Consider the following 26,579-nt stretch of genomic DNA (forward strand, 5'->3'; position numbering starts at 1 on the left):
TCCATGCCCGAGGCAGGATTCGAACCTGCAACCGTAGCAGTCGCACGGTTCCGGACTGCGCGCCTAGAACCGCGAGACCACCGCGGCCGGCAATGCACTTTGGACGTGGCAGTGTTTGGCTTAGGACGTGGCAGAAGTTCAGTCGGGGCGCGGCTGCAGTGGACAGCCATGACTCGCCTGACAGTTGCCAACACATATCACTTGAGTGCGGACTACCTTGGTTGCTCGTCGGTCGTCTTGTCGGACGACGTGTATGCTGGCTGGCGATCGCTTATGGATTGCCTGCGTGTGCCGACTCGCGATTTGTCCTCGTTATTGCACAGTCGCTGCCGTTAGGATGGTCTAGTCCTTCGTGCAAGTGTCCATGCAACTGTGTGTAGCTTGTGATGTTGACTGCTCAGTAATTTTAGCGCTGTCTCCGTGCTGATGTGTGGCAGTCGGTCGGTTGGGGTGGAGCAGCGAAGAAAACTCTGTGGGGCGTCATATGGCCGGGCCCGCTGGCGGTCTCCAGGCAGTGTAGGAGTGTGTGGTGCTGTTCCCATTGCTACGGGGGTCTGTGGCTCACTGAATCATGACACGAAAATTGAGTTTGGATTTAATCTACCAGCAATCGAGACTGTTCACATTGTGCCGTTTGGTTCTCGTTGGCTGTTGGAGCATTCCTGCGAGCAACAACGAGTGTGTTCAAGTTGGCGAAGGTTTAGCCACCGTCCGGTGGTGTCTAACCGTATTTGGTTATTTGCAGTCGAAGTGCACCAGCGGAATTTCCTGCCTTGTGGCCGTTAACGTTCCTGTTACCTGCCCTGGCCGTTGACGTAAACACAGACAGTGTCCTTTCCTCACCATTTTGTCGCTGTCTAGCATGGTGTGTAGTTCGACAGCTTAATGGATGCTTGGTTGTTGGCGTCCATGCCTTTTACGTTTCCATTGAACTCCCAGTTGGTCGAGTGGAGCGCAAATTACCTCGTCGGTGGGTCTGTTGACTGACTGTTGGTTGGGTTGTCGTCGGATCTGAATGGTAGGGCCGACTGCCTGTCTGACCTAAGTGATCCTTAGTATTTCAAGTGCTGGCCGACCGCCGAAGCTTCTGAGCACTGTTAGCTGCATTGCCGTTTATTATTTTCTGTTGTGTGTATTTGTATGACTCATAACCGATGGTTTTGAATTAAAGTTGAATTGTTTTTAGCAGTGGTTTAAGTCATGCGCATTCAGTCACTTTAAAATTAAAATTCCTTGCTTGTCAAGTGTTACATTGTTCGGGCCTTCAGCCTGAATAATATATTGTTTAAAGATAAAGCGTTCTGCCTACTAAAAGTTATTTTAGTTGTATTTTAAGTCATGGGCCTTCAGCCGTTTTAAAATTAAAGTTCCTTGCTTGTCAAGTGTTAGATTGTCTGTGGTCTCCAGCCTAATTTAAGATAAGCCTTTGTAGTTTGAATTTATTTTACCTTGAGTTTTAAGTCATGGGGCTTTCCGCCGTTTTTACATTAAGCATCTTTGTCTTTCGAGCATCAGACTGTCTGAGGCCTTCAGCCTAATTGAAGATAAGGCCTTCTGCCTTGTGTATTTGATTTAATTTTACCTTGAGTCTTAAATCATGTGCCTTCAGCCGTCTTTAAATAAAGGTTGTTAATTTTCAACTGTTAGATTTTTGCGCCTTCAGCGAAATTATGGAACTTACTTAACGCGAGGCCTTCTGGCTTCTAAATATTCTCTTTGGCGTCTGAATTTTGAGTTAATGGCTCTTACTTTTTTTTTAAATTAAAGTGGTTGTGCCCTTAAGGCATAAGATAGTGTAGCGTATTCAGCCGATAACTAAGTCCAAGAATTTGTACTGTAATGTTTGGTCAAATAAATAAAGTTATGTGTGTTCGAGTGTAACTTACAGCCGCTCATTTTGGCCCCTTACCACAATTCCAACTACCTGTCCTGTCCTGTGGGTTCAACACGGCGTATCAAAGGGTATGAAGAAATCTCACGAATCGATGGACCCTGCATGTCAGCAGGGGACTGTTCAAGCTGGTGGAGGCTCTGTAATGGTGTGGGAGATTTGCAGCTGGAGTTATATGGGACCCTTAATACGTCTAGATACGACTCTGACAGGTGACACGTACGTAAGCATCCTATGTGACCACCTGCATCCCTTCATGTCCATTGTGCATTTCGACTGACTTGGGCAATTCCAGCAGGACAATGCGACCATCCACACGTCCAGAATTGCTACAGTGTGGCTCCAGGAATACTCTTCTGCTTTTTTCCACTTCCGCTGGCCACCAAATTCACCAGACATGAATATTACTGAGCATATCTGGGATGCCTTGCAACGTGCTGTCCACGTCTCTTACGGATTTATGGACACCCTTGCAAGATTCACGGTGTCAGTTCCCTCCAGCACTACTTCAAACATTAGTCCACGCAACGTCGTGTTGTGGCACTTCTACGTGCTCGCGCGGGCCCTACACCATGTTACGCAGGTGTACCAGTTTCTTTGGCTCTTCAGTGTTTCTCTGAAACATGGACAAACATTTTACCTTGCTGCTGTTATGCGCCTGAAATCAGGCAAACACCAATTCAGGGGTGTCGAAAGGTCTGCCTAATGTATCTCCTCATGTTAATGGTGTTAGAACAGCGACCAGCCATTTACTTTCAGTACCTTCATTCAAAGGGCACATCGAAAGTGTTTAGTGAGAACAATTTACGTGTGCAACAAAACAATAAGAATGCAGTGGGAATGCATTTACATCTGTTGGACGAATGTTATGGAAACAAACACTCCAAACCGACGTTTCACGTAAGTCACATGCAACGAAGATCTGTAACGCAACCATCTGTGTGTGGCGTGTTTATAATTACGTATTATTTATATTTTAGGAAAATTAATCCGTAAAAAACACACATGTCATAAAGAAAGCGTGTAAACCGTCTGAGGATGAATCACAGCGACTCGAAACCTGTAACGGTGCCCTTTGAATAAAGGAACTGAAAGTAAATGGCTGGTTGCTGTCCTAACACAGCCACGGTCTCCATCAGGTCATCATATGACAAAATTGCATCTCCTCATGTTGCAGACTTAGGTGGAAGCTTCGTCGTCGCATACTTCTAAGCCGCGCAACAAAGCAATGTTTGTGGGGTAGCGTGCAGTAAATGAAAGAAGTGACTCACCGATGACCCTGTGCACGGCCGCCAGCTGCTGCTGCTGCCGCTGCCCCGTGACGGCGCCCAGGTCGTCCTCGTCGGCCGACGAGTACGCGTCGTTGACGAGCCCGTGCGGCCGCGACTCTAGCGCCTGCAGCTTCCGCGACCCGCGCAGCGACCGGTTCAGCGCCTCCTGCTGCTCCTCCGCCTCCTTGCGCTTCCGCAGCTGCTCCTGACGACGGGACGCAGAGGTCGAAACGTCAGCCTCACCAAACACGCTGCGCGGTGTGAGACATTCGAGAAAAGCTACGTACGCTGCATTTGGAATTACTGAGGAATGGGATACAGCTTTGACCTAAGGCTCCTATACTTTGACCAATGACGTCAGAAGTTTTTGTTATGGTTTTAGGGCGCAAAACTGCTACTGTCATTAGCGCTCGCTCTGTGACTTAGGTAGGAAAAAAAAAAAAAAAAAAAAAAAAAACCGAAACTGGAAACCAGCAGCAATGGGAACGAAACTCAAAAGTGGGGAAACCAAAAACAGAATGAAAGCTTAAAAAAAACACTATAGAAGGGAGGGTTGTTTGTCCCCCAAAAAGAGCTTCAAATGACTGACGTCATCTCACTGGCACTAATGAACTAGAGAAGGCAATCGGCTGAGCGTGTGTCATCTGCTAAAATGGAAGATATATCAGGCGACAGCTGTAGATGGGCGCGTAAGGGAGTAAAATAAGGGCACTCGAGTAAAAGGTGTTTCCCCGTCCACAGTTGAGAGCAGTGGGAACAGAGTGGGGGAGGATCGTCGCTTAAAAGATGTCGATGGCTAAAGAGACAGTGCCTTATACGGAGTCTAGTTAAAATTACCTCCTCCCGGCGACGAGTTCGGGGGGAAGAGGTCCAACCACAGGGAAGAGCTTTCAAGTCCTGCAATTTATTAATGGTAAGTGTTGACCAATGTGAGTGCCATTAAAGAGCAACACGACGACATAAAATGCTCCGTAGATCGGCGAAGGGAATCGTGCGAATAGCTTGCCGAAGAAGAGAGACTGCAGCCTTGGTCGCTATAACGGCCGCCTCATTTCCACAGATGCCAACATGTCCTGGGATCGAGAGGAACGCCACAGGACGCCCCACAAGTGGAGCAAGCGTAAGCAGTCCTGAATCCGGTGGACCAGAGGACGGACAGGGTAGAGAGCTTGGAGACTGAGGAGAGAGCTGATAGAATCTAAACAGATAACATACTTTATCCGCTGATGGCGGCGGATGTATTGGACAGCCTGGAGAACAGCGTAAAGCTCCGCAATATAAGCCGAAATCGATGTGGGGTGTCGCCAACAATATCGCCACTCTCAACACCAAACGATGTTTTTGCAACGTCAGAAGTTATCAGAGATGATGTATTGCACAGATTTAACAGCAAAGACGAGTTTTGAGAAATAAAGGAAAGCAGGACAGAGAAACAAGATGGTAGACACACAGCATGTACATTGATATTCAAAACGTAATGTTAAGCATAGTATCCTACTCTTCAGTTTACCTCTTTCATATATTTCTATGAATATGGAAGGAGGGTTGGTCAAGTGCAGTACGAATACAAATTTTACAGCTTTCGCTTTTTCTCACCTTCTCCAGCACTAGTATTACTACCCACACAGGTTACCTGAACAGGATACTATCAAAGACGAAAAAAAGCGACTTACGCTACACTGGCATCCCGTAACACAATTGAGCTACGAAGGTAGTATCCAGTTCTTCATTTGACCTATATAGGTCGAGTGCATTCCCGCATACAAATCTTACGTATGTCGCTATTTTTCGTCTTCGCTATAACTCTGGGCAAATAGGAGATATTTGCATGAAACGCTTGTGGTAAAAAAGGGAAAAAACGTAGCTTTCACCATTACTTGTTTAATTGGGATTTATGGATCATGCTTTAAATACCTTTCTGTGAAATTTTTCTTGTTGTTGTGGTCTTCAGTCCTGAAACTGGTTTGATGCAGCTCTCCATGCTACTCTATCCTGTGCAAGCCTCTTCATCTCCCAGTACCTACTGCAACCTACATCCTTCTGAATCTGCTTAGTGTATTCATCTCTGTCTTCCTCTACGATTTTTACCCTCCACACTGCCCTCCAATACTAAATTAGTGATCCCTTGATGCCGCAGAACATGTCCTACCAACCGATTCCTTCTTCTAGTCAAGTTGTGCCACTAACTTCTCTTCTCCCCAATCCTATTCAGTACTTCCTTATTAGTTATGTGATCTACCCATCTAATCTTCAGCATTCTTCTGTAGCACCACATTTCAAAGCTTCTATTCTCTTCTTGTCCAAACTATTTATCGTCCATGTTTCATTTCCATACCTGGCTACACTCCATACAAATACTTTCAGAAATGGCTTCCTGACACTTAAGTCTATACCTGATGTTAACAAATTTCTCTTCTTCAGAAACGCTTTCCTTGCCATTGCCAGTCTACATTTTATATCCTCTCTACTTTGACCATCATCAGTTATTTTGCTCCCCGAATAGCAAAACTCCTTTACTACTTTAAGTGTCTCATTTCCTAATCTAATTCCCTCAGCATCACCTGATTTAATTTGACTACATTCCATTATCCTCGTTTTGCTTTTGTTGATGTTCATCTTATACCCTCCTTTCAAGACACTATCCATTCCGTTCCACTGCTCTTCCAATTCCTTTGCCATCTCTGACAGAATTACAATTCATCGGCGAACCGCCAAGTTTTTATTTCTTCTCCATGGATTTTAATACCTACTCCAAATTTTTCTTTTGTTTCCTTTACTGCTTGCTCAATATACAGATTGAATAACTTCGGAGAGAGGGTACAACCCTGTCTCACTCCCTTCCCAACCACTGCTTCCCTTTCATGTCCCTCGACTCTTATAACTGCCATCTGGTTTCTGTCCAAATTGTAAATAGCCTTTCGCTCCCTATATTTTACCCCTGCCACCTTCAGAATTTGAAAGAGAGTATTCCAGTCAACATTGTCAAAAGCTTTCTCTAAGTCTACAAATGCTAGAAACGTAGGTTTGCCTTTCCTTAATATTTCTTCTAAGATAAGTCGTAAGGTTAGTATTGCCTCACGTGTTCCAGTGTTTCTATGGAATCCAAACTGATCTTCCCCGAGGTCGGCTTCTACTAGTTTTTCCTTTCGTCTGTGAAGAATTCGTGTTAGTATTTTGCAGCTGTGGCTTATTAAACTGATTGTTCGGTAATTTTTCTTTATCAGTCAAAATAAATTGAAGTCTGAAGTTTTTGTTGGTCGTCAAAGTCATAAATTGATGAAAAGTCACAAATATGAGAATTCCGTGTATTTTAGAGGGAAAGATACATCGACTGGTACTCAGGGAACCCTCCTCCCCACACCGTCAGGTGGCTTGCGGAGTACGGATGTAGATGTGGACTGCCTTGGGGTCTGTTCCTGACGATTTTTTAGGAAATAAAAAACATCGAAATTACAAGAATATTGTCAAAATTGTGTTGGAAAAATTTCAAGAATTCTGGTTGTAGCATGAGTGTACAAGTCCATTTCCTACACTCGCATATTGACTACTTCCATGAAAATCTGGAGCACAAGCTGAGAGAATTTCAGCACGATATTAAGGAGAGGTACTAGTGAAGATGTAATGAAAATATGATGGCCGACTATTGTTAGATGTTGAAGAGGAGGAATAAAGATGAGGTTCGGCGAGGAATCAGAGATGAGAGTTTGAATATTAAATGCAACGGAGTACTCATAATGTTGTTAAGTCGCCTGCTTGTAGAATTTTTATTATATATCTAAAAAAATAAAACAATTACAAAAATATAGGCATTGATTGAACTTTTAATATTTATGTAGCGCTTACTTAAATTTTTAATACATTAAGGTTATTTTGATAAGTATTCTTACGTAATAGACGAAAATGAAAGTAATTCTCAGAATCTTCGTTACAAACTGATTGTAGAACATCTGTTTTCGAGAAATTATCCAAAACAATGTTTTTAAATGTAGGCTTGAGTCATCACTGTAAATCAGTGAATACACCAGCCGTCTTCAGAAGAGAAACACAAGATTATGGTTTAACATACAGTCATCTGATCTACAAATCAAGACAGAAGTGATGCGTTAGTACTGACGTGGAGTGATTTCTAAAATGATTTACTTGTAGCTAGGGCTACTTTAAGAGTTTCAGTCGGCTCATTTCTTTTACTGTCATCAGAATATCGATGTCAGGAAAATAAAACCTTAGCAAGCCCGGCTCGCATGAGACTACCCCACGCTGTAAACAACCCACAATATATATGAATCATCGCTTGTAAAAGAACTTAAGTCTATTGACTCTACTTTTGAGGAAACAGAAAAAAAAACTGTTTGCCGTGGCCTGGTTCATCTGCGTGACTTCAACTACTGTAACTGCTGCTACTGTTATTCATGGACGTGCTGTCACACCACTTTTCATTTCAGACGCAATTTATAAGTATTTTAAGGCGTTTATAGTGCATGGACTTGAGTCCATTTAGCAGTTCATTTGTGACAATGTTGCAGAAGTAGTTGTTGTCGATGCAGCTCTCCATGCTACTCTATCCTGTGCAAGCCTCTTCATCTCCCAGTACCTACTGCAACCTACATCCTTCTGAACCTGCTTAGTGTATTCATCTCTACAACCCCCCCCCCCCCCCCCTCTCACAATTACCCTCCAGTACTAAATTGGTCATCCATTGATGTCTCAGAATCTATCTTACCAACCGATCCCTTCTTCTATTCAGGTTTGCTACAAATTTCTCCCCAATTCTGTTCAGTACTTCCTCATTAGTTACGTGAGCTACCCACATAATTTTCAACATTATTCTGTAGCACCACGTTTCGAAAGCTTCTATTCTCTTCTGGTCCAAACTATTTATCGTCTACGTTTCACTTCCATACATGGCTACACTCGATACAAATACTTTCAGAAACGACTTCCTGACAAATCTATACTCGATGTTAACAAATTTCTCTTCTTCAGAAACGCTTTCCTTGCCATTACCAGTCTACATTTTATATCCTCTCTACTTCGACCATCATCAGTTATTTTGCTCCCCAAATAGCAAAACTCCTTTCCTACTTTAAGTGTCTCGTTTCCTAATGTAATCCCTCAGCATCACCCGACTTAATTCGACTACATTCCATTATCCTCGTTTTGCTTTTGTTGATGTTCATCTTATATCCTCCTTTCAAGACACTTTCTATTCCGTTCAACTGCTCTTCCATGTCCCTTGCTGAAATTGTAAATAGCCTTTCGCTCCCCGTATTTTACCCCTGCCACCTCCAGAATTCACTAAAAAATATATAAAACTGGACTTAAGCAATTTTAACCGCATGTGGGTGTGGAAATTCGCAGGGAGCGAAAATTTGCACCCTTGTTTCCAAAACTCACTTGTCAATAAATGAAATTCCGACGCCACTTCTGTCAGCCGGACTTACTGTACCTGTCGGAAGTTCTTGAGCCTCTTCCGCGTTGGCGTGTCGGACACCATGGCTTCCTTCCTCGCTGGCTACGACTGTAATGTATGACGTCACGCACACTGCTGTCCCGTCCAAAGCAACTAACAGTCCACACGTGGCCTTCAGCTTTATCACCGCTGTCCTGCTGTAGACACGTCCAGCCTGCTCCTCCCCCCTTGCTATGCCACCCAGAACCACCCCCACAGCTCTTTGTCCTCTCCACCAGTTCGCTTCTTACGCGGCTCGATCACCCAACTGCTTCCTGCAACAGAAACCGTTTCTGCGCCCCTAGCCTCGGTTCTTTTATCCAACTTCTCTCTGGTGGCTCCGCCGACAGTCGTTTCTGCTCCTCTTTCTTTGCCGTCCACTGGGAACTCATTCGGCGCATTACTGCCACCAGCCTCTACTGTTCACTTCTTTACCGTAACCGGTGTTGCATCGAGGTCCTTCTTTACCTGAAATCCAATTCTCTAACAACCCATCCATTCTTTCTCCCTTCCTCGGCTATTATGAACGCTTTCTTCTTTTATGAGTTACGGAAATATCGCCGACGTTTCCAAGCCAGTAGATACAATTAGGCCATCGACATAATAGAGCAGTACAACAGAAAATGGAGATCTCACGAAGACGACGGTAGTGGCAGCGGGTGCAGCAAAGTACAGGCAGTTGCGAAGGGAGCAATATTAACGGAGGTACCTCGAGATATACCTGGTATAAAATTACCCCACAAAGAATTTTGTATCTTTGTTAAATGCCGCATTAAACTCCTCAGGCAGGAATACTAGAACGAATCGAGGCAATTAAAAGGCGGTTACTACGGAGCAATTGAAGTCGAGATACCACCGAAACTGTGGTTCCACAAAAGCGACTCTAGCTTTGCAAGGCTTTTGTATCACACGGGATACTGAAATAGCCCACTGTTGAGGATGTCGACCACCTCCTCTCTGCTGGCCCCTGCTACGGAATTCAGTAAGAAGAGCTTGTTGAGTGCCTAATAAACGAGTATTCACCGTTCCTGGTGTCCAGGAGTGCTCTGTTACTCTGCTGGGATAAGCGAAAATTATCGTCTACGACCTAGTAACAAGGTATCTCAGAAAAAGTAATTTATACATTTAGAGCAACTCCGTAATAAGTACCGACAGAAATACGCGGTAAATGCGAGAACAATGACTGGGTTTACACTGTAAAAAAGACAAAGTGTTCACGTAAGAAGAGAGACGCACCAGCTATTTGTTACCTTAAATCTTGAATTGAAGCGCTCGCCGCTATTATGCGACCTACTCAGTACCTCAAATAAACTATTGGCGGTGTGTATTTTATGTAAATGTTCAGAATATGACTATATGCTCAAGGGACTAAAATATCAATCTGCAGCTTGTTGTCAGATTCGTTCACCTGAGTGTTGTGTTTACATAACTTTAGAGCCTTCATTTGTAGCTTTTAACATCTTGCACTGAAGTCTTCGAATGTTTTTGTGGAGGCCATTTTAATAAGGGAAGGAAGAAAAAGGCCAAAATTCAAACAGGGAAGAAAAGGCCAAAATTCAAACAAGTAGCTTTAGAACTAAGCAGGTAAGGGTGGAAAGAGGGATTCGGTCAAGGAATCATCCGGGAATTCACCTCACGGAAAGACGAAGAGACTAAATCTGCATAGCAGAACGAGGGTTGAAAATATTAATACAGTAAGTTGTGCCTCATTACTGTATATCGTAGTATCTAGTCACATCTGCTATTGCCGTATCGCTAGCTAAGTACTCTCAAAATTAGATATATTTGAAAAAAAAACGAGAGAAAAGCGAAATTTCTTAAATAGAGAGATAACTGACAATATACTAGTGCGTGCCTCTATCCACGGTGTAGACAGCGGATAGTACCAGAGAGAATCTGTGCAGAAGCCACCGATAGCATAACTAGCTGGCAAGGTGCGGCGAAAGTTTGAATCAGTTAACACGCACGAACGCGAAATCGTGCGATAGACTCGGTAGAAGCTGATCTGCCTCGGCAGTAAAAGCGAAATTGTATTGTTGCGAAGACGTTGCCGGCATCCACGACATAACAAGAAAAGAGGGTAAACTTGAACGAGACAGTTTTTACTGCGTATTTTTTTGAATGATGTATTTTTCACTTATTTTGCGGTTTGAAGACGGGAGGTTGGCCAAGGATGGAGGAAAGAACTACGCCAGCACGTGGCATTAAGCATTGAGGGAGGCCATGGAACAGGTACGTCGCAGAGTAGCTAAATCTGGTTGGCGATCTCATAGAATGTGAGTCTAAATACAGAGGAGGGAAGTGTCTACTGCCTCCAGTCCTCACTATATCGGAGGTGACACTGGCCCCACAGTTCCGGATGGGCACAGGCGATCACGAACGTGTCGTCAGCAGCCACAGTGACGCAGACATCGACACACTGCAGACAGATACTGGCGCGAGAACACTCGGTCAACACAGCGACTATGGCACCGCACCGAAAGCAGACGCTGACGTCACTCGACTGCACATAGTGACGTCAGACCCTCGCAGAAGACGCGGAGAATCCTCCACGGGAGGAAGTCCTGGTGTGCACCTGCTGGACGCTTCCCATCCGCGATAAATGTCGGTTCGACTGTCAACGGAACAAACGCGCGTCGCAGTACCACGTGATCTCGATCCCGAACCAGTAACAACTCACGAAATCGACACGCGCCGAACTTGCGAGGCACTGTGGAAACTCGTGCCGATCACGCCGGCCTGCAACTGGTCGCTTAGCCAGTTGCCTGCCGTTCTCTCTCTCTCTCTCTCTCTCTCACACACACACACACACACAGCATGCACCGGGTGCGCTAGAAAACAATCTCCCGGAAGTTCCGGCAGGGCGCGGTTAGTCCACGCGTCACTTCCGATGCTCCATTGTGCCGCCTGCGCCGAACTTCCGGTCAGATCTACCTGCTCCCCCCCTCCCCCCTCCCCACTAACCTTCCCTCCCCCTACTGGTCCCCATTTCTCTCTCTGTCGTCCTCCATTTTTTTTTTTTTTTACCTCGCACGCAACTGGACACTATTTCGAAACTGGGATCACTACACTCTCCGATACGCTCGTGAGGGTTTTCAACGGGACATCCTCCTCTACCATTACTTTTACTCAACAGTAGTTATAGATACCAGTACTATTTTTCGAATTTTGGACAGGTCAACAATATCTCAGTTCCTTTCCTGAAAAACTTTCCTATAATTTTATGCACAGTATATTATATTTCAAGCTAAAATTTGCGAAAAGGAATTACTTTATAAAATATCTTAGTTTCGATGTTACAATCGATAAGTACCAGTTCTGAATTTACGATTAAATTATTTTTTAGAAACATTTGAAATTACGAATTATTCGCACACTTTAAATTTATATTATTAATTACGCAATTCTGTACTGTTTACTATGTTTATTTCTAGGTTCATTTATGAAATAATAATCGAAATTAAAAATGTAACGCGGGGTGGCCGAACGGTTCTAGGCGCTACAGTCTGGAACCGCGCGTCTGCTACTGTCGCAGGTTCGAATCCTGCCTCGAGCATGGACGTGTGTGACGTCCTTACGTTAGTTATGTTTAATTAGTTCTAAGGGACTGTTGACCTCAGAAGTTAAGTCCCATAATGCTCAGAGCCATTTTTTGACATGATCGGAGGCATTTTTGTACATACAATGTAATTTCGGCTTTGTTAACGTGAAAAATGAAAATACTGAATGTGTGATATACTAAAATGTGAGAAAACATATTTACGTAGAATATGCTGCAACACCAATCTTCACATTTATTTAGGTTCAACTTCAAGAATCAGACCCCTAGAGAAGAAGAACTGGAGCCATCTCAACATGACAAAGCTAAGTAAACCAGAAAGTTTATTGTAATCTTTGCTCCTCTCAAATCTTCATAAAAGTATTTGCTTATTAATTACCCTGGACTGGGCATTGTTTCATGTGGACATAGACGCAATCAGTAAGGGGGAGGGGGGGGGGGGGGGGGGGAGAGATTACAAGATGAAATCCGAGTCAGCCTTGTGGAGTATTTCCAAAACTAGGGCTGGGCGTTATATTTGGCCGGACTTTTTCCTTAAAAGCAGGAGTGCATACCTCGTACTGTAAACAGAAAGAGTGACAGAGTCGTATATTTTCCACTCTAACTGCTCAGTCTTCTTCCTGACAAATTCTCGTTCGTACTCACGTGTCTCAACACTATTAGGAGCGGCAGCAAGCTTGGCGGCTACGCATCGGCTGATCGGCACATTCTGCTTGATATACGCACTGTCTCTCTTCTTACAGACACACTTCTCCGATAGAACAGACGCCATACTTATGTAATATATATGCGGTGTCTGTTCTTTCGGACACGTCCGAAAGGACAGCAATTTCATACACAAGCCCCCAGCCTCTATGAATCAAGGCCTGGGTTCGAATCCCGGTCCGGCACAAATCTTCAACTTTCCCCATTGATTTAAATCAATGCCCACGCCCCTTGTAACTCATGTGTGTTTACGCCTGCCGGCATATCAGTCTTTCAGTGCAGATGCAGAGTAATTTACCCGACCATTCGCGGGAATTGCAGTAGGGCTGCGAGCGGAAAGGATTAATGGACAGGGGTCACTGCTCTGTAATGTGCGGCATGTATGGAGATTTGGGTCGAACGGAAGAACTACACGGATAGACGAAGCAGTTAAGGCGACCGCTCACGGAAAGCGGAAAATGCGGTTTTGAATCCCCATTCGACACAAATTTTCATCTGTCACCACTGATTTATTTCAATGCCCTTATGAAACAAAAAGTAGAAAATTTCTTTAGTCAAGTACAGACTGCTTTCCCAGCTCGCTTTGCGTGTAGCGTGGTTGTGACATTGTGACAGGCTCATTCGATATACGAAAAAAACTCGGCACACAGACATAAGAATAGGATTGGTTGGTACAGGGTGATAATTATTGAGCTATATGAAAAAAAAATAGTTACAAACTACGCCGTACAGACACTTTATTCCACATGTGAACGTCACTACACATATTCGGATGTAGGTTATGACATGTTCGATATGTGTGCCGTCAATGGCTATGATGTGGCGCTGACGAATAGCGAAATTCTGTATGACCCGCTGAAGTGTCGGAATATGGATGCTGTCGATGACCTCCTGAATGGCTGTTTTCAGCTCAGCGACGGTTTTGGTGTTATTGCTGTGCACCTTGTCTTTAATACAGCCTCACAAAAAGGTACCGCATGTGTTCAGACCTGGAGAATATTGAGGCCCACGCCAGTGGCCTCTGGGTACTCCAGAGCCAGAATGCTTCTCCAGGGCATCAAACACTCTCCTGCTTCAATGGGGTCGAGCTCCGTCCTGTATCGACCACAGCCTGTGGAAATCAGGGTTGCCTTGGATAATGGGGATGAAATCATCTTCCAAAACCTCCATGTACCCTTCGGTGGACACCGTCCAAAAAGTAACATCGCATCGATTATTCCGTGACTGGACATTGCACGTGTGGCGTACCACACATTCACCCGTTGAAAGTGAAGAGACTTCTCGATCGCGCGTAGTGCGGATTTTCAGTCCCCAAATTGAGCCAATTTTCTTGTTGACGAACCCATCCAAATGAAAGTGGGCTTCGTCACTAAACCAAACCATAGAGCGCACACTAATTGGCATCATGCCTCATGGCCAACCGTGCAGTTTGAACGTCCTAACGAAAACCGTTCAGAACTTAACGACGATTTTATTTCATATAGTCCAATAATTGTCACCCTTTATATATTGTTATGGTATATTTCCTCATTCTTCATCACGCTTATTTCTTGCGCTTACGTCATTAGGTTGGAACGGGCGTTAGTTGTGCGTTCTCTGAAGCACCGCTAAACAGACTGACAAGCAGGACTTCGATACACGAGGAAGTGTCGCCGCTGAGTGAATGTAGGAGGAGACGAAATTACGCGCACCCAAACCTCTAGGAGACAGACATCCAGGTCGGTACCAAACGTTGTGTGTCGACAAGAGTGTCGACAAGAGTGTCGACAAGAGTATCGACCAAAACTCCGATTTATTTCGTGCTATGTACTGTCGTTCAATGGAACAGGCGTGAACGGTAATTAAAGATAACACCAGAAGTACGAAGTACAGGAGAGGAGTCCGTGGATGATAGTTTTGTGGATTTCACGTTGGTGAGTTGGCAGAGCGTTAGGTCAATTGTGCCAAACTTCCCGCGTTCAAACCCTACTTATGAAAATTTGTTTTAACTGTGTGTGCATGACACTTTTATACGGGAGAATATTTTCGTGAAACGTAACAATGCAAAGGAGTTTTTGTAGCGGTGTCGTTTTGGCAGTGTGCTTTCGCTTCGTTATAGTGTACAGCTGCAGACATAGGTTTGGTGTACTGTCCGACATGTGCGACAGAACAGACAGCACTCGTGATGAAGCAGCTGGTGCATTTGTAGTTTCACAGAACAAACATAAACAATCGCTACAGTGGAGTAAAGAAACAGTTACATCACATAAGCGGAAGTATTAACATTCCCGTGTCACATTTTCAAGCATGATACAGTAAAAAAAAATTATCATCATTGAGCTATGATCCCAGCACCCTAGATATGACGATCTAACGCTCTACCCTACGGACGTTATGTGTATTAGTTATTCACAGCTGTGCTGCGTACTGCTGATGTTACTTTGAGTTGACGTTTACACCCGTTCTGCCGGACGACAGCGCACAGTACGACCTAAATCGAAGTTTTGGCTGATACTCGATCGACATACAACGTTTGGTAGTGATCTGAGTGTGTGACATCTGGACGTTTCGGTGTTAGACAAAACTTCTAGATGGTGTGATAAATGGCAGGTAGGTCTACATGTAGAGAGGTGAAAGTTAATGCAAATGAATAGGACAAACGAACCCGTAATGTCCGAATACAGCACGAGTAGTGTAATGCTTGACACGGTCACGTCAATTATCTAGACGTAACACTGCAAAGCGATATGAAACGGAACGAGCATATGAAGATTGTGACAGGGAAGGCCAATGGCCGACTTCGGTTTTTTGGAAGAATGTTATGAAACTGTGGTTTATCTGCAAATGTTCAAAATGGCTCTGAGCAATATGGGACTTAACTTCTGAGGTCATCAGTAGCCTAGAACTAAGAACTACTTAAACCTAACTAACCTAAGGACATCACACACATCCACGCCCGAGGCAGGATTCGAACCTGCGACCGTAGCGGTCGCGCGGTTCCAGAAAAAAGCGCCTAGAACCGCTCGGACACGCCAGCCGGCCATCTGCAAAGTAGATCGCATATAGAAAACGAGTGCGACCCACTCTTGAGTACTGCTCGAGTGTTTGGGGTCCGTACCAGGTCAGATTAAAGAAAGACATCGAAATATTTCAGACGCAGAGTGCTAAATTTGTTACCAGTAGATTCGATCAACTTGCGCGAATGACTGAGATGCTTCGGGGATTCAAATGGAAATTCCTGCAGCTAAGGTCGACGTTATTTTACAGGAACACTCTTTGAGGAAATTCAGAGAACCGGCATCCGACTCTACTAACGACAACGTACATTAGCGCTTAGGGACCACGAAGATGAACGAGACTGGGGCTCAAATGGGGGCACAAAGACGTTCTGTTTGCGGGTGGAACAGGAAAGCAGATGGCAAGTGGTGTAGACGACCGTTAACAGCCAGAAACTTGACAACTCTAGTCCTGTGACACACAGGTGGCGGTTAGGTCGAACAGTTTTTGATTGATAGAATCAAGAACGTTACACCTATGCCGGAGACTTTCAACAAAACCAAGCAACAATGAAACTTCCCAAGATAGTGAAGGGAGATGAAAATTTAATATTCATGGGTGACTGGAATACGCCGGCCGCCGTAGTCTCGGGGTTTAGGCGCGCAGTGCGGAACCGTGCGACTGCTACGGTCGCAGGTTCGAATCCTGCCTCGGGAATGGATGTGTGTGATGTCCTTAGGTTAGTTAGGTTTAAGTAGTTCTAAGTTCTAGGGGACTGATGACCACAGCAGTTGAGTCCCATAGTGCTCAGAGCCATTTGAACCATTTGACTGGAATTCGAGTGTAGGAAAAGGGAGAGAAGGAAATGTAGTAGGTGGATATGGATTGGGGCAAAGAAATGAAAGAGGAAGCCGCCTGGTAGAATTTTGCACAGAGCATAACTTAATCATAGCTAACACTTGGTTTAAGAATCATGAAAGAAGGTTGTATACATGGAAGAACCCTGGAGATACTAAAAGGTATCAGATAGATTATATAATTGTAAGACAGAGATTTAGGAACCAGGTTTTAAATTGTAAGACATTTCCAGGGGCAGATGTAAACTCTGACTACAATCTATTGGGTATGACCTGTAGATTAAAACTGAAGAAACTGCAAAAAGGTGGGAATTTAAGGAGATGGGATCTGGATAAACTGAAAGAACCAGAGGTTGTACAGAGTTTCAGGGAGAGCATAAGGGAACAATTGACAGGAATGGGGGAAACAAATACAGTAGAAGAAGAATGGGTAGCTTTGAGGGATGAAGTAGTGAAGGCAGCAGAGGATCAAGTAGGTAAAAAGACGAGGGCTAGTAGAAATCCTTGGGTAACAAAAGAAATATTGAATTTAATTGATGAAAGGAGAAAATATAAAAATGCAATAATTGAAGCAGGCAAAAAGGAATACAAACGTCTCAAAAATGAGATCGACAGGAAATGCAAAATGGCTAAGCAGGGATGACTAGAGGACAAATGTAAGGATGTAGAGGCTTATCTCACTAGGGGTAAGATGGATACTGCCTACAGGAAAATTAAAGATACCTTTGGAGATAAGAGAACCACTTGTATGAACATCAAGAGCTCAGATGGAAATCCAGTTCTAAGCAAAGAAGGAAAAGCAGAAAGGTGGAAGGAGTATATAGAGGGTCTATACAAGGGTGATGTACTTGAGGACAATATTATGGAAATGGAAGAGGATGTAGATGAAGATGAAAAGGGAGATACGATACTGCGTGAAGAGTTTGATAGAGCACTGAAAGACCTGAGTCGAAACAAGGCCCCCGGAGTAGACAACGTTCCATTGGAACTACTGACGGCCTTGGGAGAGCCAGTCCTGACAAAACTCTACCATCTGGTGAGCAAGATGTATGAAACAGGCGAAATACCCTCAGACTTCAAGAAGAATATAATAATTCCAATACCAAAGAAAGCAGGTGTTGACAGATGTGAAAATTACCGAACTATCAGTATAATAAGCCACAGCTGCAAAATACTAACACGAATTCTTTACAGACGAATGGAAAAACTAGTAGAAGCCGACCTCGGGGAAGATCAGTTTGGATTCCGTAGAAATACTGGAACACGTGAGGCAATACTGACCTTACGACTTATCTTAGAAGAAAGATTATGGAAAGGCAAACCTACGTTTCTAGCATTTGTAGACTTAGAGACAGCTTTTGACAATGTTGACTGGAATACTCTTTTTCAAATTCTAAAGGTGGCAGGGGTAAAATACAGGGAGCGAAAGGCAATTTACAGTTTGTACAGAAACCAGATGGCAGTCATAAGAGTTGAGGAACATGAAAGGGAGGCAGTGGTTGGGAAGGGATTGATACCGGATTGTAGCCTCTCCCTGATGATATTCCATCTGTATATTGAGCAAGCAGTAAAGGATACAGAAGAAAAATTCGGAGTAGGTATTAAAATTCATGGAGAAGAAATAAAAACTTTGAGGTTCGCCGATGACACTGTAATTCTGTCAGAGACAGCAAAGGACTTGGAAGAGCAGTTGAATGGAATGGACAGTGTCTTGAGAGGAGTATATAAGATGAACACCAACAAAAGCAAAACGAGGATAATGGAATGTAGTCGAATTAAGTCGGGTGATGCTGAGGGAATTAGATTAGGAAATGAGACACTTAAAATAGAAAAGGAGTTTTGCTATTTGGGGAGCAAAATAACTGATGATGGTCAAAGTAGAGAGGATATAAAATGTAGACTGGCAATGGCAAGGAAAGCGTTTCTGAAGAAGAAAAGTTTGTTAACATTGAGTGTAGATTTACGTGTCAGGAAGTCGTTTCTGAAAGTATTTGTATGCAGTGTGGACATGTATGGAAGTGAAACGTGGACGATAAATAGTTTGGACAAGAAGAGAATAGCAGCTTTCGAAATGTGGTGCTACAGGAGAATGCTGAAGATTAGATGGGTAGATCACATAACTAATGAGGAGGTATTGAATAGAATTATGGAGAAGAGAAATTTGTGGCATAACTCGACTAGAAGAAGGGATCGGTTGGTAGGACATGTTTTGAGGCATCAAGGGACCACCAATTTAGTATTGGAGGGCAGCGTGGAGGGTAAAAATCGTAGAGGGAGACCAAGAGATGACTACACTGAACAGATTCAGAAGGATGTAGGTTGCAGTAGGTACTGGGAGATGAAGAAGCTTGCACAGGATAGAGTAGCATGGAGAGCTGCATCAAACCAGTCTCAGGACAGAAGACCACAACAACATTATTATTATTATTATTATTAACAATAAACAAAACAGTGCCCTTTACTGGATTTCGCGTCTTATCACAGTTGGACACTTCACGAGCGCCTACGTGTGTGATGTGTTGGCGAATAATTGCTGCGGAAGCCAGAAAACTGGCACACAGATACTTTATCACTGCCAGTTGTTTTCAAGCGCCTAACAAGACCTTCTGGCACTTGTGCATGCGTCACGTACCCAATGGGATTACATTTACACGCATTATTATTATTAATGTTACTACTACTATTCCACATTCCTACTGAACTACGATTTAACTATCAACATTGTTGTTCATTTTTAGCTCATGTCCTCGTGTCTGGTTTGATGAGCCGCCATTATCTCTTGCGCCCATCACGCAGTGGCTTCTTCTGGCCTGCTGACAGGGGTCCCCTTCGTCTTTAGAGTTGTTCACCCAGCTCAGAAACCCAGTAGTTTCTGATGATTTGTCTAAATTCACTCCTGTTAATGATTTTGTCCTCTGACATACCGATTTCTGTAAGATCTTCATCAACATCCTTGGAACCATCCCAGTCTACTTGCCTTTGGCCTTATAAAACACCATTTTTTTTTTTTTTTGTTAGACGAGCATAGAACGTTCTGAAGATGTTACCACAGAACAACAACCTTTCTTTTAATAGATAATGATACTGGTCCCACCTTTTTTCAGTATATCGATTATGGATGAATAAACTATCAAAAATCCAAAAAACGCGACTGATTGAAAATTTGTTGAATGTTATTGTGGTCTTCAGTATGAAGACGGGTTTGATGCACCTCTCCATGCTACCCTATCCTGTGCAAGCCTCTTTAACTCCGAATAACTAATGCAACCTACATCTTTCTGAATCTGCTCACCATATTCATCTCTTGGTCTCCCTGTACTATTTATACCCACAACACTTTCCCTCGCGACCATACTAAGTAGGTGATCCCTTGATGTCTCAGAACTTGTGCCATCAACCGATGCCTTCTCTGGTCATATTGTGCCACGAACTTCTTTTCTCCCCAGCGCTATTCAGTATTTTCTCATTAGTTACACGATTTACCCATCTAGTCTTCAGTATTCTTCTGTAGCATCACATTTCCAAAGCTTCTGTTTGTCTAAAATATTTCTCTATCGCCTCCATATAAGGTTCTACTCTACACAACTGCACAAGGACATTTGTTGCCCCTTGTAGGCAACAGGGAGCCTACTGCATCATGAGACGGATTAGGCTTTTAGAGATACAGATAGCAAAATTGCTGATACCTGTATGAAGTAAGCCCCGCCACGAACTACATAGAGATTTCGTAAACATGTATATACAGACAAGATATTTTTCAGATTATATATACGTGTGTGTGTGTGTGTGTGTGTGTGTGTGTGTGTGTGTGTGTGTGTGTGTGTGTGTGTGTGTGTCCGTAGACAGCAATTGTGGAGCAGCACCAACACAGTTTCTTCTAGACGATTATACTGGATGACTGGATGGGATATGAGAAGCTTCGTTACATGGCCGAAAAGTCCATGAAATTATTCATGTCACAGGATTTAATGCAATGGAGCTGCTGCTGTTATTGTCTTCAGTCGTGAGACTGGTTTGACGCAGCTCTCCATGCTACTCTATCCTGTGCAAGCTTCATCTCCCAGTACCTACTGCAGCCTACATCCTTCTGAATCTGTTCAGTGTAGTAATCTCTTGGTCTCCCTCTACGATTTTTACCCTCCACGCTGCCCTCCAATACTAAATTGGTGGTCCCTTGATGCCTCAAAACATGTCCTACCAACCGATCCCTTCTTCTAGTCGAGTTATGCCACAAATTTCTCTTCTCCATAATTCTATTCAATACCTCCTCATTAGTTATGTGATCTACCCATCTAATCTTCAGCATTCTCCTGTAGCACCACATTTCGAAAGCTGCTATTCTCTTCTTGTCCAAACTATTTATCGTCCACGTTTCACTTCCATACATGTCCACACTGCATACAAATACTTTCAGAAACGACTTCCTGACACGTAAATCTACACTCAATGTTAACAAACTTTTCTTCTTCAGAAACGCTTTCCTTGCCATTGCCAGTCTACATTTTATATCCTCTCTACTTTGACCATCATCAGTTATTTTGCTCCCCAAATAGCAAAACTCCTTTTCTATTTTAAGTGTCTCATTTCCTAATCTAATTCCCTCAGCATCACCCGACTTAATTCGACTACATTCCATTATCCTCGTTTTGCTTTTGTTGATGTTCATCTTATATCCTCCTTTCAAGACACTCTCCATTCCGTTCAATTGCTCTCCCAAGTCCTTTGCTGTCTCTGACAGAATTACAATGTCATCGGCGAACCTCAAAGTTTTTATTTCTTCTCCATGGATTTTAATACCTACTCCGAATTTTTCTTTTGTTTCCTTTACTGCTTGCTCACTATACAGATTGAATAACGTCGGGGGTAGGCTACAACCCTGTCTCACCCCTTTCTCAACTACTGCTTCCCTTTCATGCCCTTGAACTCTTGTAAGTTTTTCTGGTTTCTATACAAATTGTAAATAGCCTTTCGCTCCCTGTATTTTATCACTGCCACCTTCAGAATTTGGAAGAGAGTATTCCAGTTAACATTGTCAAAAGCTTTCTTTAAGTCTATAATGAAGCTATTCACTTAGAAATAGGAGTCTCCCACGTTAGGTGCTTAAGTGGGCAGAAGATAAGTGTGTATGTGTGTAAATACCACTTAAAAAATTCTCTCGTGTCGCTTTACCTGTCATCACTTATAAGATGGATTTCGTAACTCCTGAGTTGGCTTAACGAAGTTTCCTCACTGGCAGACGGTACTTGGGACTGAATTAGTCGCGTTTAGCGGAAACAGCAGAGAACGTTGTTCTCACACTAGATCGCGTGTTTCCAGTACTAGTGAGGGAGAGGTAGTGTAGAGCGACACAGAGAAATGGCTTTGTTTTGACAGGATAATGCGTCTCTGGGGAAACATGCACCGTTCTACAACTTGAGCCCGTATGTATGTATGTATGTATGAACATTGTGATTGTGTGTGTGTGTGTGTGTGTGTGTGTGTGTGTAAGCACTCGCCCCGCGGCAGCAGAACAAAGCCGTCTCCCAGGCCTGCCAAATTCCACGGCCGACGTAACTGTTGCGAGGTAGAGGTAAGGCCTGAGTAGAAATGAAGTGCCAGCACTGTTTCAAACTCTCGCTGTCTGCCACAGACAAATAATTCATTAACTGGCAACGCCGCTTCCTGGAGTGTCAACACATGACAAAAGTCTTACGAGTTTAATGCGGATCTCAGTTACCGCTACTCAAACACAATTTCCCCGTCATTATACGCGGCTCCATACTTCTGTGACGTCATTACGTGCTCTCGACTATCAACAGTAGATAAGTAGCTGAAGTGCACAGTATCTGGGGAGTCAGCAGCTATTTTTCAAAATCACTCAATTTCGACAGAATTTGGTTGTCATAAAAATGATAATCAATAATCAGATTAATCAGAACAATTTCTGATTAATTAAGTATCTATCAGTATACATCATATCAAGTGTATGGCAGAGGGTTCAGACTATTTCCCGGCTTTTCAGAAATGGTTCAAATGGCTCTGAGCACTATGGGACTTAACATCTGAGGTCATCAGTCCCCTACAACTTAGAACTACTTAAACTTAACTAACCTAAGGACATCACACACATCCATGCCCGAGGCAGGATTCGAACCTGCGACCGTAGCGGTCGCGCGGTTCGAGACTGAAGCGCCTAGAACCGCTCGGTCACATCGGCCGGCCTTTCCACTCTCAAATATCGCGTGGGAGCTCTGGTTTCTCTTATTTTACAAAGGGTACTAGCAAACGTCTGCAATACAGCCTTATTTATTTAATGTTTTTTCGAATCAATTTCCACCACATTGAACACACCCCTCGATCCTCCGAAACCAATCCCTAAACCAGTTCCCCCAAGTTTCTCCAGTGAGTGAGGCACGCTCGTTGTCCGTATCACTCAGGAGGTCCTCATCACTTGAAAACTGCACTCCTTCCAGTTTCATTTTCACGTGCGTGAGCAGTGCAAATTCACAAGGAGCGAAGTGTGGACCGTAAGGACGCTGCTGAAGAAGTTTCATTCCTGTAACTCGCAAATACTGGGTGCATGCTTTGGCGCAGTGAACTGTAGCGTTGTCGTGATGGAGGTACCGAGTGGCCATTCTTGACTTCGGTCGCAGGTTCTTCAAACACTGGGTGACTTCGGGCAGGCCTGCTCAGTGTACCATTTAACTATTGCTGTCTGTCCCTAACAACACGCTCCACAAATCCACTCAACTTCAAAAAGAGAAAAGGCTATCATTTTCATCTTTACTGATCGGGATTTTCTGACAACTACGGGTGTGTCGTCATAATAGTACAGCTAAGTCTCGGCACCAGTCACGGTATTATTCACGTACTGATATTGTCCCTTAGAAAACTTGTTCAACATCTCCCGGCACTACAATGTGGGAATGATGAAATAATAAACATTATTTATTATTCTTATGTGGAGAAGTATTCCAAATTTGTACCGCGCTGTTTGTAATGGAACTTTCATAAGCCTGTGTCCTTATTGATTGGACATGCTACATTTCTTTTCGTGGACGATGGAGGAAATGTGCGTTTTATCAGAGCTAACGTGGGAATTTTTCGCGCGCCCGTTGAGTAAAAACGGTGTGATTTACGAACTAGAAACATCCCTCAAACTGCGGCTGCAGTGCGTTGCGATCGCGTATACCACGTTGGGGCCCACGTACCGTGTGCACAAGTCGGATCGTTCCTGAGCGTTCAGCAGCACGCTGAACTTGGCACGCTCAACGTTAACGTTCGACAGCACGGTCCGTGTGTCGACGGCTTAACGGCTACGGTGGTGAATAACATGGCGAAGATTTTAATATTGGCGGAGTGCGGAAGCATATAGGTTGTAAACTGGTAAACTGCGACCCATAACTCTGACAAGTAACAAGTAAAAATAACCTGTTACCGAAAGGTAGCATTAGCAGATGTTACTAATATTATAAAGTCACAGTTTAGCCCATTCCTAGATGTTTGTCAGTGTCGATGAGTGCTGAGGTAACGGGAAAAGGAAAATGGGCAGCAGGAAGGAGAGGGGGGGGGCGGTGACGTCGAGTGGGGATTTGGTGGGAAGCTGGGGGGGGGGGGGGGGGGGAAGACAGGAGGGAGGTGTGAGCGGCTGAAGGGAGCATCGCCTTCCGTTAGGCCATTAGCGGCTGCCTGGTGGCGCCTCGGCTTTTAGGGGATTCCAGCACCGCACCGCCACATCCCATTCCGTCCCGTCCGACCCTCTTAAGACACTCTGGTGCCTATGTATACGACACACGCTGATAACTCCTGGGGGCTGCGGACGCGCCTCGCTTGGCGCCTGGCTGTAGTGCCCGGCGGGTCGCCGGAATACCTATGTCAGCTCGCACTGCCAAAATGTCTCGTCCAATGGTGAGGGGGAAAATGCTTCCGGCAGAAAATATTTCACTGAAGTGTGAACTGTTACCGAACATACCATCATGCACGGTGCACAGTATTAATCATGAGCGGTTAATTCAATACGTTGCACGAACAATTTCGGGGTTTCGAGAGTTCTTTCGGTTATCTGCAAATGACTGCAAAATCGTTAGACATCTTACTCATGGCTATTACAGAAAATCTACAAACACAAAATACTAAATGCTCGGCTAATATACAATGAAGAACCAAAGAAACTGGTACATCTGCCTAATATCGTGTAGCGCCCCCACGAGGACGCAGAAGTACCGCAGCACGACCTGGCGTGGACTCGGCTAATGTCCGAAGTAGTGCTCGAGGGAACTCACACTATGAATCCTGAACGGCTGTCCATAAATCCGTAAGAATACGAGGGGGTGGAGATCTCTCTTGAACAACACGTAGCAAGGCATCGCAGATATGCTCAATAATGTCCATGTCTTAGAGTTTGGTGGCCAGCGGAAGGTTTTAGACTCAGAAGAGTGTTCCTGGAGCCACTGAGTAGCAATTCTGGACGTCTGTGGCGTCGCATTGTCCTGCTGGAAATGCCCGAGTCCGTCGGAATGCACAACGGACATGAACGGATGCAGGTGATCAGACAGGATGCTTACGTACGTGTCACCTGTCAGAGTCGTATCTAGACGTATGAGGGGTCCCATATGACTCCAACTGCACACGCCCCACACCATTACAGAGCCTCCACCAGCCCCTGCGGACAACCAGGGCCCATGGATACATGAGCTTCTCTCCATACCAGGCACGTCCATCTGCCCGATACAATTTGAAATGAGACGTGTCCGACCAGGCAACATTTTTCCAGTCAATGTCGCTGTTGACAGACCCAACCTTGAGTCGTGCAGTCATCAAAGGTACAAGAATGGGCCTTCGGCTCCGAAAGTCCATATCGATGGTGATTCGCTGAATGGTTCGCACGCTGACACTTGTTGATGCCCCATCATTGAAATCTGCAGCTGGTTGAAGAGGGACTGCAGTTCTGTCACGATGAACGATTCTCTTCAGTCGTCGTTGGTCCCGTTTTTGCAGGATCCTTTTCCGGCCGCAGCGATGTCGGAGATTTGATGTTTTATCGCATTCCTGATATTAACGTACGGGAAAATTCCCATTTCATCGCCACCTCGGAGGTGCTGTGTCCCATCGCTCGTGCGCCGACTATAGCACCTCGTTCAAACTCACTCACATCTTGATAACCTGTCATTGTACCAGTAGTAACTGATCTAACAACTGCGCTAGACATGTGATATATAGGCGACGCCGACCGCAGAGCCGTATTCTGCCTGTTTACATATTTGTGTATTTGAATATGCGTGCCTATACCACTTTTTTGGCGCTCCAGTGTATTTTCGTTCTGTCACTGTTGATGGTTAAACTTAATTTTGGTATACGTATATGTGCATAATTTTGACACGGTTTCTACGATATTTCTGGAAATACTGTTGTGTCTGTCTTTTATCCATATCCCAGTACGATGTGTTCTGTATCTTGTTACAATCACTCAATGATTTGTTTATTAGATCAATTATAATTTTTACTTGGCATCTCGAAGGACGATTTGACAATGCGTTGAATTGACCCAAATCCAGTAATAAACTAAATGAGAAGTGCATCTTGCAACTCTGGCCGTTTCTATACGGAAAAATGGTGAGACACGTTTCGAGACGAAACAAGAGTGTTCGAGCAAAAAGGCGAATCGCCTTTAATGTATTATATTTCCTCTGAGAACTGAACAGGGCTTAAATTCCAGGATGATTGGTTCAAATGGCTCTGAGCACTATGGGACTTAACATCTGAGGTCATCAGTCCCCTAGAACTTAGAACTACTTAAACCTAACTAACCTAAGGACATCACAAACATCCATGCCCGAGGCAGGATTCGAATCTGCGACCGTAGCGGTCACGCGGCTCCAGACTGAAGCGCGTA

The 26,579-nt window shown here is 44.2% G+C and overlaps 1 protein-coding gene across 1 annotated transcript in view; it reads right to left on the reverse strand.

Annotated features, from left to right (window-relative positions):
• The window catches only part of LOC126292004 (uncharacterized), an 807,472-nt gene that overhangs the window by 106,390 nt on the left and 674,503 nt on the right, over window positions 1-26,579 (reverse strand). Inside the window, exon 7 of the mRNA XM_049985788.1 lies at window positions 3,163-3,367. Coding sequence (XP_049841745.1) covers window positions 3,163-3,367 — 205 coding nt within the window. The remainder of the gene's footprint in view (window positions 1-3,162; window positions 3,368-26,579) is intronic.

The sequence above is a fragment of the Schistocerca gregaria genome, chromosome 9 (genome assembly GCF_023897955.1).
Source record: "Schistocerca gregaria isolate iqSchGreg1 chromosome 9, iqSchGreg1.2, whole genome shotgun sequence".
Lineage (NCBI taxonomy): Eukaryota > Metazoa > Arthropoda > Insecta > Orthoptera > Acrididae > Schistocerca > Schistocerca gregaria.